Here is a 14353-nt window from a genome sequence, read left to right as displayed (position 1 = left end):
CCAATTAAAACTTGGTTTCTCTCCCTGGGGTTATTGTGGTCCCATAGCAGAAGAAACAGTGATGTATAGAAAGCCTGCACTTCTCCTAGCACTGTCCAGCAATAGAGGATGTTTTGAATGAATAATAAGGGAAAAAAGGGCCCACAATTCAATATGTGTTGAATCCACAGCTGAATGGCAAAAGAGAAGAAGCAGGGATCTGCCCGGTTCCTCTCAAAAAGGAATACAACTTGCCTTTTTAGTTGAAAGCACAGAGGGAGTTTTTGTCTGCTCCCAAAGGGAGCCATTCATGCAGATGGGGAGGTGTTTTGACCCGTTTAGTCATGTGACATTGGCATTTATGTGAGGAGTAATAGCTCTTCATCTCTAAACTTTCCTCCCCGTGATCCAGGGGCAATGGTGACAATGTCCTCTGAAACGCCTTCCATTCTACAGATGCCAACCTGTCATGGTTTAACCCCAGCCGGCAACTAAGCACCACGCAGCCGCTCACTCACTCCCTCACATTGGGATGGGGGAGAGAATCAGAAGGGTAAAAGTGAGAAAACTCATGGGCTGGGGTAAAGACAGTTGAATAGGTAAAGCAAAAGCCATGCACACAAGCAAAGCAGAAGAAGGAATCCATTCCCCACTTCCCATGGGCAGGCAGGTGTTCAGCCATCTCCAGGACAGCAGGGCTCCGTCACGCTAAGTAACAGTGACTTGGGAAGACAAACGCCATCACTCCAAACATTCCCCCTTCCTTCTTCTTCCCCCAGTTTTATATACTGAGCATGATGTCCTATGGTGTGGAATATCCCTTGGGTCAGTTGGGGTCAGCTGTCCCAGCTGTGTCCCCTCCCAACTCCTTGTGCCCCCCCAGCCTCCTCGCTGGTGGGGTGGGGTGAGAAGCAGAAAAGCCCTTGGCTCTGGGTAAGCCCTGCTCAGCAGTCACGAAAACATCCCTGGGTTATCAGTACTGTTTTCAGCACAAATCCAAAACACAGCCCCATACTAGCCACTATGAAGAAAACTAACTCTATCCCAGCCAAAACCAGCACACAACCAAAAACTGCACAAGGATAACCTGATTTCCTGACCTTTTCTGCTAGGCTTCTCAGGAGCACTCTTACCCTTCAGGACTTCTATACATGCTTTTCACTAGTTCAAGAACATTTCTGCTAGAGCTTTCCTTTTTCACCCATAACCTATTCCTAAGCCTTAGTGATTCTGTCACAAACATATGGAAAGTTTGGGGTTGCTTTTTTTTTTTTTACTACTCCTATATCTGATTTATATATATTATAAAAAAAAAAAAGTTAATTCAATGAGAAGTTTAAATAGTTCTTGTCTTTCAAAAATGCAAATGGAATGAACAGTTTTCCCTCTCTCATATTTTTTGAGAAATTAGTACTTCCCAGTGAAACTGCCTGACTGGCACTAGATTCCACCAGGATCAACAATCCTCTGGAAGAATCTTTTGTCTTCCGTGGCCTGACCAGACTAAGTGGAATTTAAATCCTGCTAAATGTATCCATAGCAGCAGTAACTAAATTAAACCTGACACTGACAATTCTGCATTTGAAAGAAATCTAACTTTTGTAGCTAATGCAACAGATGAAGTTCTGGTATCTGTAAATAAGGGAGATTACTGATGAGCTTTGTCTTCAAGCTGGTCTGTGGAAGTCCTGAATTAAATAGGTAAGAGCTGTCCCTCAGCCCCTTCACAAGTACTGAGGACTTGCAGAAGTTACACAGCCTGTCCTCAGCACACAGTTTCTTTGCATTCAGCTTCAGGAGGAATATGTATATGCACTGCAGAAAGATATTTGGTTGCCTGAGCCATAACCAGTATTGTTTGTGTACCAAGAACATCACCCTCTTACTATGAAGTCTTATGCCATGATTACTGTACTCCCTGGCTGGAGGGGAAAAAAAGACCAAAAACCTAAAAGTCCGCAGTGTGTCACTAAAGTCTGGTGGGGCATGCAAGTGTAATGTCTCTGAAGAGAATGCTAAATGCTTTGGGATATGTTCTTTAAGCAGAAGCAACTGTTTCTGTCACTGTGTTGTGGTTTGCCTTTTTTTGTTTTTTTTTTTTAATAATGTGGATTACTTTCCATGGTGAAGTTGAAAAGGAACAATACAATCTGCAATATCTCTTCTATAAACCGCCCCAAGAATAATCAGAAAATGCTCCGTTGTGCTAGTAAGTTTTATTGTTTGCTATGTTGATAGAATTTGTTAGTCAGGATTCTACTGGGTAAAACGGTCTACAGAGAGAAAATGAGGCTTGCACTGTAAAGTTCCTTCATCATAAAATTTGAGATTAAACAACAGGGCTTCTGGGAAATATTCAGTCTGTACAATTCCGAGAATGGCATTCACACTGAGAGGCAGAAGGGATGTAATGCTGCACCACCGTCCCATTGGCACACCGGAGGGGGATCGTGACTATGGTGGTTTGAGTGGCTGTACAGCAGCTGCACAGGTCTTCCCATTTCCCTGTCTGAGCAGAGTATCTGGTGTTGCTTCTGCACTTGCCCTAAATGGAAAAAAGAGATACCAAGTTTGAACAGTGCCAAGACCTCAGTGCAATCAGAATCCAGGTTCTTCCCTTCAAAACATCCACGGATGACTTCGCCTGGAGTTCAGTGCTCTGCTGTAAACCACAGACTCAGGTATCTGATTCCAGTGTGGGGTGCTGGCCAAAGAGTAATGTCTCACGAGCATAAGCATAGCAAAGGAGAGGTGAAGGAACCAGTCACCCAAATAAAGCCTATAATTTAAAATATCATAGGTGATGTCCAGGGCTATTGGGTTGGCTTCTAAGCACGTATGGTTATCGTCTCAGCGGTATGAGATCATGCATTCAGAAAGTGCTTTAGCCTAAATTTTGCAAGCTACACATCCATTGTTGTCCTGCTGGTTGCTGTTTTTCCTTGTTCTACTTGCCTCTCCACTTTACTAATTCAGAGCTGTCAATGCCTGTAGCTATATGCTTTCATGATGTAAAAACAAACGGCCCACATCAAACTCTGTCAGAGTCCAGGGGTTTTTTGTTTGTGGCTCTGCGCTCTTATTTCTGAAATTAATGCAAAAAAATTTCATAGCATTATCAGAGAGAACTTTAGAAAAAACTGTACTCAATACCAGCTATAGCAGGAGTATTTAGTTTACTCAATATATGGCCAGATTCACAAAATAAAATCTGTACTTTTGCAGGGGAAACTTCAACACATATAACTTCATGGCTAAAGACCTGATTACCACTGACTTTGTGGACAGGACAAGAGGTCAAGAATTTTTTTTTTTTTTAATGAAAGGTAAGTGGTTTTGTTGTTGTTAAAGCTTCTACTCTTATTAAGACTTGTGTAGCAAACGAAGGCCCTTTGCCAGGTAGCTACGTGAAAAGCCTGGGCATGTATGCTCTGAATACTTCTCCCCCCTGTTCTCATTCTTTTCCCAGTAGCCATGGGAAAGATAGAGACTCATTTTGCCTACTGCCTTAACTAAAGGGAATACTCAAGGGGCTGGATGGAAGCCACCTTCTTGACTTGACATCCTTGCATGCCATAATCTGGATTTTGTACAAGGGTTGTATACGATCATTGTATGAATCATGGTTATCTCAGATTGAGCAAATGTCCTGCTACAACCCAGTCTGGGAAGAGAATGTCATCTTCAGCTCCCAGTCTCAGAGAGATGGGAATGTCCAGAAGGGAAGCCATGCTCCTGTTTCAAATGGAAGTTGCTCTATAAGGTGTAAGCAGTGATGGGCAGGAAATTAAACTTTTAATCTGATTATGGAAGAAATGCACAAGATATGCAGAACACAACAGCTTAGTGTGCAGACTAATGGAGAAGTCATAGAGCTTATAGAACACAGAGTCCAATCATAGTGCTCAAGTTTAAATGTCTGTTAAAGTATCACACATCTAAATAACTATTTACACTTTCATAAATCAACTTCAGAGCCTGAAGAGGGATAGGCTTCTGACAGAAGCAAAGGAGAGGGGTATAAACAAAGCCTTTATGCCTTAGTGTACGTGCCTTTTTGCATGCTGCTTGAATAGGGAAAATTCAGGATCACCAAATTACTTTAGGAAATAAGCACCAATGAGATTTACACTGTTTGAGTGAATTAATGAGAAGGACAGAAACTGAGGCACCACTTGCTGAAGTGAAACCATAGTGGAGGCAAAGGTTTCCCTTATGGAAGAGAGAAAGGGGGCAAGGGCAGGTCGTGGGGTGGGGCAGTTGCTTTTGTTATTTACCTCACAATGAGAAATAGGCACTTCCTTTTCAGCCACACATCCATTGATATTCGTATACTGCAGTCTGGTACTCACTGGTCGACACTCCACTTCCACACCTACCAAATTAAAAAAAGTGTTTGACAGTGCTGACAATTGGTTTGGTTTTTAACTCCCCTCCCCTTATTACTGAAATTGCTGTTATTGAGATGTCATTACTGGTAAGATCCCTAGCATGAGACTTAGGTGTGTCTCCTTAGAGTAATTAATGTAGAGCTGTGCGACTATATCACACTACAGCCCTAAATTTCCACCGGAGAGCAGGGTTTCCCTCATGTTTCTTTTCAGTTGACTGCTTTGTTTTAAAGTCGCCTTGCCACCTAAAGTCTGCCTTTTACCTGTTGGCTTCTGTGTTGAATAACTCTCCTTTTAAAGACAGTTCAACAGTACTTTGGGCAAGCAGGTGCACAGGAAAAAGATGACACATATGGGAACCCCAATAACCTAATCAGAGAAACAGAGCACCCTGACCTGGCTATTCCTGGGCCTGTCACAGGACAGAGATCCCACTGTCTTGGGATGATGCCTTTCAGGATGAATCAGTAGGAGCAGCTCTCCAGCTCACCTTACAGACTGAGGTGGGTCACTGCCATCAAGACTGCGGGACTCCTTATGCTATGCTAGGGAGGAACATTTTGGGATTCTACAAGACTTACTTATCATGGGATTTTTAGGGGATGAACCAAAGGTGAGGGAAGAGAGGGATTAAGGTGGTTTGATGAGGAACAAGCATGGAAAAATGGATGGATAAAGGCATAAAGGGGGCTGACTGCATGTTAAACAGCTGCTGGTTCATACTTTTGTCTGACCTTGCCCTATGTTTGATCGCTGCAGTCTGTCCTTTCTTCTTATTAAACTCCATTTCTAACTACTTGTACTGGGTGACAGACTCTCTGTTCTGTGTGGATGTGTGTGTATGGAGGCATAAGTGCCAGCAGCTGGAATTGGACCACAGATCATAGGACCCATGAGTCTAGGTTAGCAGGGATGCAGGACCAGTTACTGGACAGAGTGAGTGCCTAAAACCACCAAAGACCTTCATCCTGATCAGCCAGAGGGGACATCAGGATGAGAATGTGGGTGCTGTTTGTGTTTGCCAGAGTACTGACTGTTTCTCTGTGTGTACGTAAAAAATGTGTGTGTGCATGTTGTATACATGTGTTTGCCTGTGTGCTTCTTGGGGTACGTGCTCAGCCTCACTCTTGCCTGGACCTGGGAACATGAAGCTGTGGCAGCCTCACCTCTGTCGGCTCCTACATTTGACAACTCCTAACAGTCCTTGCATGTGTGGTGGATTTTGCAGAAAACTAACATGGCAAAAAGAAAAACTAGGGGAAAAAAAAAATCAGAAAAATAATTCTGCAAAAATCTAACTTTGGGTCAATGGGAACTTTTCCACTGTCTTCAGTACATCATGAAATACTCTCATACTTGTTTTTCAATACCTTTTGCTCTTAGTGTTAGGTATATTCTCCCTGTTTCTTTCCATCTAACAAGAAATCCACATAGGAGGCAGTAGGCCTGGATTTGTTATGTGTGGAGGGTGCAAGCTCAGGGAATCTGCTGATCTCTCTTTGTGAAGTGAGGTTAGTTTGCTATGATCTGTTAATTGTGGTAGTTGACAGTGACTCTGCTCCTCTACTTTCGAAGGCAGCTTTGCCATTAACATGCTCAAACACAGACTAATCCAGAATATTTTGTTCTGAACACTCTTGTCTGTTTTGGTCCACATCTAAAGACTTATGAAGGAGCTAATGCTTTTTTAAGTGGATATTTTATGCACTGCAAACAGCAGTTCTTTGTAGTGTTAATATAGTGCTATGCCTCTGTGTAAAGACAGACTTCCTACTTTTACTCATTTCTAGCTCACCAATGGAATTTCTGTATTTAACAGAATACTAGACTATTTTTTACGTACTACACAGCAGCATTTTAGAGAGCTGAAGGAATTCAGCTGGTCAACTGCAAAACTAAGTAGATACATAAATTGAAGAGAAATGTATCCACCTTCCTAGCAGCAAACATAGTGTTCAATACCTTTTGCATGGGAATCTTAGTACCAAATTGGCTCTGTGCATTGCTAAGGCTTTACATTTCATTAAAAAAAAAAAAAAGGTTTGAAAAGTGTTTCTGGCTCCAGGGCTAGAACTGCCAGTTCTTTTCTAATGATTTCACCAATTCATTTGATAAAACTTGTCCACCTGGAAGGAATACATAATTGTGTCCACACAACTGAAAAGCCCAAAGAAAATAATTGTCATCAGACTCAACACAGCTTTATCACACTTTTGATCCTGACTTATTGACTTGTTCTCAAGTTACTTTACTACTCTCATTTACTTTTTTTTGTTAGACTGTGCCTCCTTTCCAAAGGCAAGTGCTTGTAACTTCACAAGACATATATATTTGAGATCAACAGGGAAAAGAGGTAAGAAGCAGAGATGCAAATTCTTTGTTAAGTGGGAAAATAAGGAATATCCTTTGCAAATAATCAAGTCCTTTGCTAGTACCACAAAAATCTAACGAGAAAATAAGCTTGTTCACTTATGTGCTCCTTCATACTTAAAACCTGGAACAATGCCCTCAGACACACTAACGAACTCCAAAGGCCAAGGCACAACATAGAAAAGGAAACTGGTTTCTTACACAACCTTTACTCAAAGCCACGTAGGACTGTACTGAACCAAAAGCATCACCCTGAACTGTGCTTTGAACTTGAGAGAACAAGTTCTTTGCCCAACTCTTTATGGTACTGAGGTGTCCGAAAGACAAACTCTCTCAATACCTGGGAAGGCAATGTAACCTATATCTAAGTCTCTGTGTCCATGAGAAACTGATTATTCTCTTATCTGACTTTTAAGAATAACTAAATTACTCTGGTTTTACAGTAGCTTTGCCAAGCCCTGGTGTTCCCTGTAGAGTATGTAACAGACTGCATGTTGCTGCTGAGTGCGCTGGTGGAAAGATATAAATACAGAGGAGAGAGAAAGAGAGTTTGGTATCTAGGAGTATCTGTTTGATTCAAAGCTATGTGTTAATCACCATCCTTCAATTGATAACCCATGGTTAGTTGGCTGGATGCAGTATGTTGGCTTTTTCCTTATGAAGGGCCCTGAATAGAGAAGTGACCAGGAATAGGACTGCGCTGTAATACATGACTTTTCAATTTTGAGCTATATCCAAGCAAACATCAATGGGAATAAGGATTTGAAGGCCCACACAATATAGGCATTTTTAGGCACGTTATATTTCACTTACATCACTTTGCTTTTGCTGCTGCAAGGAGGTATCACTTTTAAATCACTGTAACTGTTAAATATATGTATTGAGCTGTGCTCATCTGGAACTGGGTTTCTTCTCTCCTCAATTGCAGTGATAGGTATTCTCAATTAGCAGAGCCCACCACTCTGTCTTTTAAATCTTAAAAACTGTTTTTGTTAATAAATAATTCTCAGTATTCCTTACTTGAAGCCTGGTAGATTAACACTCTCTTAACTAAATTACCTGTTTGAGCTATTTGATGACAGTCTATCTCAATAGCTTTCTGATTTCTACTTCTCAAGCTGGAACTCAGTGATTATACAGACAGGTAATGGCTGCAAACTCTCTAGGAGTTAACGTCCTTCATCAGGGGTATTATTACAGCAGTCACTGTGCCAGTGTGGTGATGGGCTGCTATGCTGGCCATCTTTTATTTATTAGCACAAGAACAGAGGAAAAAAAAGAAAAAAAAAAAAGGACATAACGAAACACAGGCAAGATGTTGATATTCTGACCTTAAAAGACAATATCAATCTTCTCTTACTTTTTTTTATTATTATTATTTTAAATGAGCTACAGTATTATTAATTTTTTACTTACAAAGGAGAAAACTGAGAGGTTGTCTGTTCACAAAAGCATCAGAGATTCATTTTAGAAATGAGAACCCAACCCTGCAATCTTTCCCTCATGTAAGCAAACCCTTCCTATGCTCACAGCCTGACTGACATTTGGATTATCTACACAACGATGCATGAAATTAAGAGTTGCAGGACTGAGTCATAAACTGCCGAATTTAAGAGGCAGTCAGGCTGTTCAATAGGAATGCAACCTTTGACAAACATTTTCCCTCCCATTTTTTGGTTATTACATTATTGAAAACCAATCAAAATTACATTACTGCCACCAGGGCTTTTTTTGCTAAATTCATTTTAAGTTGATTGATTATTCATGAAGTGGTTGCCTCACATATTCAGTATCAGGTTATATGACTTGTCAACCTGTGCATGCAATACTGTTCCTGTTATCTTTAGATGAACAATAAAATAAAACATTCATAATTAACTTCTGTATAAAATGTGGAGAGTATCTATTTCTTGCAAAGCACTTGTGAATACTGTCAAAACACGTGTTCTAGTAGACAAAACATGACAGCAGTATCCCAATCAGAGAGCAGGCTTGTTCGATGGTTTATGTTAACCACATTGCTTAGCTCTGTTTCATTAAACTGCATCTTATGCAAAACATAGCTCCTTACCCAACAGCTTACAGTCTCTGCAATTTCCATACAAGACTTTTAGCTTATTTACTTACATGTGTCACAGCAGGTATTGCCAATTTTTGCAATTCTGCCCTAAAACAATAAAAAAAAAATAAAACTTCTATTTTGGCATAAGTAATACACATTTGTTCTGCTGAAAGAATACAAAAGGATGTTTAAAACAGGTTATTAGGCAAGCAAATTATATTTCTATATTGTACAAAAATATAAATCTACGTTAGTAATCATCTCTCTATCCATTTTAAGGTTTTGAACTTATGATTGTATTTGTTGATAGCTGGTTGGAAATAATTGACTATATTAGCAAGTTCAACAGCTGAAAATACTGCTTTCATCTTATAGTAGGAGCTTTCTAAAGTAAAGACATTGAATACAAATAAATTCCTGGGAACCAGGGTGATAAAATCAATAGTGTTCAAGCCTTATGCCTGTTTAAGAGAGGAAGTTAAACAGTTCCTCTTGATTTTTTTTAGCAATATAGATGAAAGCATGCCTATTCCACAACAGCTGAAAATGTACAGGCAAATCATCATAAAATATCACATCTGTCAAATAAGTTTTAGCAGCCAAAAATTTTATTTTTCTTGTTTCATTACAACCATGAAAATAATTCTCAGAAATATATGTATGGTGGGAAGTTACTGACAACCCACAGTGAAAGGAAAAATGGAGAAACATTTATACTGCAGGGTGATGCCGTTGTTGCACTAAACACCTGAACTTACATGCAAAAGTTTGAAGGCTTTTTTAATTAAAAAAACTAAACTTTGCATCTGTAACTAGAATAAAACCACTAATTTTATAGCTAAAATAGTTCAATTTTTTTGATGAAAGGAGAATAAATGCAGTTTGGGAAGTTCTGGTTAAAAAGTAAACTACTCTTCATTGATTTTTCAATGAAGACCTTTAGAATATGATAACAACTCCAAGCCTGTAATATAATCTAGCATTTTTCTAAATCTTTGTTTGTATAACAAAACTGTGTGTGCTATAGTGATTTGGAAGTTTGAGCTCTTCCCACAGCATTGTGAAAATTCCTTTCCCTAAACTCATGTGAGGGTAGAGAAAAAATGTCTTAGCATTTCATATGCATATTCGTAGGAAAAAGGGGCTTATCTGACTGTTTTCTCAGGTCGTGTAATTATCCATGCAGTTTTGCTCTGGATACTAAACTAAAAACATTGTTAGAACAACCATTTTCTTATGTTTGTTGCTTCATATGGAACAGAATTACTGCAAGCTCAGCATCTCCCCTGCAGTACAGTCCCACATAAAACCAGCATATATTTTAAAATAAAGAAAAGTTACATTTTTCTGAATTTCAAAGAAAGTTCAAATTCAGTTTAGCCAAGGTGCTGGGAGAGGGTTGGGGTTTCCTACCCTAATACACATAAGGTACCTAAATACAGAACCATAACCATGACAGAGTCTATTAGGAAATGTGGAAACAGGACCCATTTCACTACTTACTCCTTCAGCCAGACATCTTCTGGAATCAAATGGAGGACAGCTAGTGATTCTCCTTTCCCAGATAAATTCCCCTTTCTCATTTACTTTGCAGGAGTGATTATCACAGCCATCCTGAAGCGATTCATTTGGCTGTAAAGATTGAAGGGCTGTTAGCTTTACACAGAAACAACATGGGACAGTAAATTTTCAGGATACTATACAACCTGACTGTTCCTCTACTGATATTTCAGTTAAAGTACCATGGTAGTGAAGTTTATAAAACATGGAAATGTTTAGTAAACAGAATTGTTTATCAACAAAGTCATCATCTTCTGTTTACTTCCGTAGCCATATTGATTACAGCTCAGTCAAGACTGCCAAAACCTGACCTTTTTCAGCTCTTAACAGGGAAGAAATTTCCATTAACTTAAAAGAGAAACTTGTCTAAGTGAGAAACTTGGGAGTTTGGCCTATGAATTGTTTTTTAGAGACATATATATGAATATTTAATTTGGCTGAGTTGGGAGCTTCTTAAAAAAAATACATAAAACCATACCCTCACCCCCACATAGAATCATAGAACAATATAGATTGGAAAAGACCCTTAAGATCATCAAGTCCAACCGTTAACCTAGCACTGCCAAGTCCACCACTAAAACATGTCCCTAAGCACCATGCGTACACATCTTTTAAATACCTCCAGGGATGGTGACTCAACCACTTCCCTGGGCAGCCTGTTCCAATTCTTGACAACCCTTTCGGTGAAGAAATTTTTCCTAATGTCCAACCTAAACCTCCCCTGGTGCAACTTGAGGCCATTTCCTATTGTCCTATCACTTGTTACTTGGGAGAAGACACCAACACCCACCTCACTACACCCTCCTTTCAGGTAGTTGTAGAGAGCGATAAGGTCTCCCCTCAGCCTCCTTTTCTCCAGACTAAACACCCCCAGTTCCCTCAGCCGCTCCTCACAGGACTTGCGCCCTAGACCCTTCACCAGCTTCGTTGCTCTTCCCATACTCTTCCCATCTAAAACTTAGCTCAGGAATGGAACAAAACAAAATTTTATATGCTGTTTCTTGTGACAAGCCAATGCATCTTAACCAGAAAAATATCCACTCCTGTTTAAGAACCTATCATGCTGGAGAAATTTTTCAAAATTCACATTTTCAACTTAAATTATCCATTTCTCATTTAAAATTAGGTTTTTAATTTCCTCTAAGTAGTTGTTTGAGCTCATATTCCAGTTAAAGTTCCTTGATAATATTCTTGCTTGCAGGCACATCTAGAATGTCCCTCTAGAATTTTGCACTGTGGTATGAAGTCGCCTTTTTTTCATTTGCAAACAACAACAACAAAAAATCTTCCTTGAGAAACCATTCTGAGGTATAAGAGAAAAGGCACTAGTAATACCATGCTGCCTAACCAAAAAGGAGGAAAAAAAAAAATGCACTTTTCTTGGGTTCACCAGAAGTCTATGCTACTTTTACATTTACGCATAAATAAAAGAGTGCTTAAAACTTACCTGAAGGTATTTAAGCCTTCCATCTCTCAGCCTGATGCCACATGAAGTTGGCACACATTTTCCGCAGCAAGAGCCAGAGATTTCTTGCATTCTGTAATTCTAGAAGGTAGAGGACATTTTTCTGGGTTTATTTTGTTTTAAGCATGCTTCCTACACTTATTTGTAGAGGGGGGGGGCGGATAAAATCAGCGGACGAAGTGATAGCCAGCAGAATACTTTTTTAAACAGTAGGACTAGACTAGCTTAATTTAATTAGTTGCATACTTTTGACTTTTGTTTTATAAAGGCTGGCGTTAATCCTTGTACTGATTTATTATACAATAGGGAGAGAAGTTTATTTCCAAGTACAAAGCCTCCTGCATCCACTAAATTCAATATTCTTTGACTGTAACAGTTGTGAGGTCAGGTCCACTAAACAACACATGACAGTCAGAGAGGGTAAGAAACTTATTCAAATGTTTTAGTTGACATATATTTCGCATTTGTGGTGTGCAGGAGCTTCTCTGTAAAGCTAAAGAATACTACACAGCGCAACCTGGAAAAGTAGTTTGAAGTGCTTAAACTAGGAGAAAAGGGCAAGATAACCAGTAAGCAGTGGGCAGGGAAAGGGGAGAATAAGGCTAAGGTGGAAAATTTGGACTATGGAAAGAAAAAGAAAATGGCCTGATAAAACAGGAAAGTAAGAAGAGCATCAGGAAGGGTATGACATAATAAAATTAAAAAAGGAGAGAAAGAAAAGAGAAATAATGGAGCCCCACAAATGGCACAGGAAGGAAAAAAACAGTGACAGGGAAAGGACCATGGGAGAATGAGCAACACTACATGGAGAGGAAGAAAGGTATGGAGTGGATAATGGAAAGGGAAAAAAAAAAAAAAACCAACAGAGAGGAACTGGGTTAACACATGAAGTGTCCCACAGTAATGTCTCCAGCTGCTACACATAACCAACAGCTGCTTATGATGAGCTGAACATTTTTAAGACAACAAACACTTTTTGGTTGAGTGAAGGCATGCATGTTATCCATATGTTTTTTATAGAAAAAGAATTTGGGGAGGGTGGAGGGTTACTATTAAATCATTGAAAGAAAACATAATTCATTGTTATTTACGTGAACTTGCTCTACTAGCAAAAATGTAAGCACCTAAAGCAGGTCATAAAATGACCAAAAAAAATTACCCTGATGAGCAGAATATGCTGCAGTTGGCTGCACTTCAATTACCAGTGCATTTACTTTCACAGCTTCAGCATCCAGTAGAAAGCAGGTGCTCCTGAGAGAGTATATACTCTTAACCCATGATTTTATCCATTATGAAGGAATTGCTTTTAACCTGGATATACCATGAAATCAATGACTCTGAGACAGGAAAGATCCCAAGTATGTGTGTGAATCCCACTAGCCTTAGGGGAATGAAGACATTCTGTATCTTATTTGATATTTTTTTCCCCTCAAGCTCCACAGATTCATTACAATGGCTACAAAGGGATACATACACCTAGACCTACAACCTCCCTTGGGTAGCTGCACATCTCCTAAACACAAGTTCATAGTGCTTAATAAGCCCAACTGGAAATTGCCCTTTCTTCAGGGTTTTTTTGTTTAGTCTCTACTTTTGGGTCAGGTGGGGGAAAGGAACTGTTTGGGAATTGTGTGGGTGGTGAAAGGAGGAGGGAGGGGAATGTTTCCCATTTTTTTACCATGTATTTTATTGGTTCCTCTACCTTCAATTTCTACAGCTGGCTTCTTGCATTGAAAAGCAAGAATTGATTTTTGTGTATTTTTGTGTGGGAACATACATATGCACACATGTTTCTGGCCACAGATTCATTCTAGTGTATCTGGGTTTTCTTTTCATTGATCTGCCAGGTTATATTTTGTGGAAGTGAGGAAGATGCTCAGCACTGAGCTTGGCCATTTCTTTTCCTTTCAGAAGCCTGTGTCTATAATCATACCTTACAGGAGGGGTGATCTTAGGGTCCAGAACCACACAAAGTATTCCAAGATTCTCTCTTTTGTCAGAGGCTACATCCACACCAGCAAATAAAGCAGGTCAAGGCCAGTTTTCTGGCCCTGCAGACAAGTGGAACATGTGCGTATGTCTAAACTGCATTGTCTCCACAAAACAGGCTGGCCTTGGGTCATCCTAACCACTGACCTGTGCCAGGGCATTATTTGGAAGTTTGCTAGTTAGAAGAGGCCAGCTGGGACACTGCTGACAATTCTTGAAGATAAGTGGTTACAGGACAGAATTTGAGCCTGCAGTCTCACTCTGTTTAGTTTATTAGTACAGATGAAACCACAGAAACTTGACTGACTACATTGTCCTTTCCAGTTCTACTTAGGGATTGAAAACTGGACTCATCCAAAACTCTGCCCCTCTCTTTTGCACAGACCTTATCAATATATGCCTCTCCTCAGTATTGGCTGGACATCCTATATCATCATGTTAGAGATGTGCCTTTTGGTGCAATGGCCACTGCTTGCACAGGCTCTGGGTTTGGCCAGGCCCACTGGGCTCCGTCCATTATCCGAGAAAAGGCAGAAG

The 14353-nt window shown here is 39.9% G+C and overlaps 1 protein-coding gene across 1 annotated transcript in view; it reads right to left on the bottom strand.

Annotated features, from left to right (window-relative positions):
- Positions 1-2180: 2180 nt before the first annotated feature.
- The window catches only part of VWF (von Willebrand factor), a 146041-nt gene continuing 133868 nt past the window's right edge, over positions 2181-14353 (bottom strand). The window contains exons 48-52 of the mRNA XM_052790174.1: positions 11810-11908; positions 10306-10434; positions 8868-8907; positions 4257-4354; positions 2181-2524 (exon numbers count right to left, since the gene is read on the bottom strand). Of these exons, the coding sequence (XP_052646134.1) occupies positions 2336-2524; positions 4257-4354; positions 8868-8907; positions 10306-10434; positions 11810-11908 (555 nt within the window). The 3' untranslated portion in view covers positions 2181-2335. The remainder of the gene's footprint in view (positions 2525-4256; positions 4355-8867; positions 8908-10305; positions 10435-11809; positions 11909-14353) is intronic.

This window comes from Harpia harpyja, chromosome 6 (assembly GCF_026419915.1).
Source record: "Harpia harpyja isolate bHarHar1 chromosome 6, bHarHar1 primary haplotype, whole genome shotgun sequence".
NCBI classification, from domain to species: domain Eukaryota; kingdom Metazoa; phylum Chordata; class Aves; order Accipitriformes; family Accipitridae; genus Harpia; species Harpia harpyja.
The sequence above is the reverse complement of the archived record's forward strand: the minus strand, read 5'-3'. Positions and strand labels throughout refer to the sequence as shown.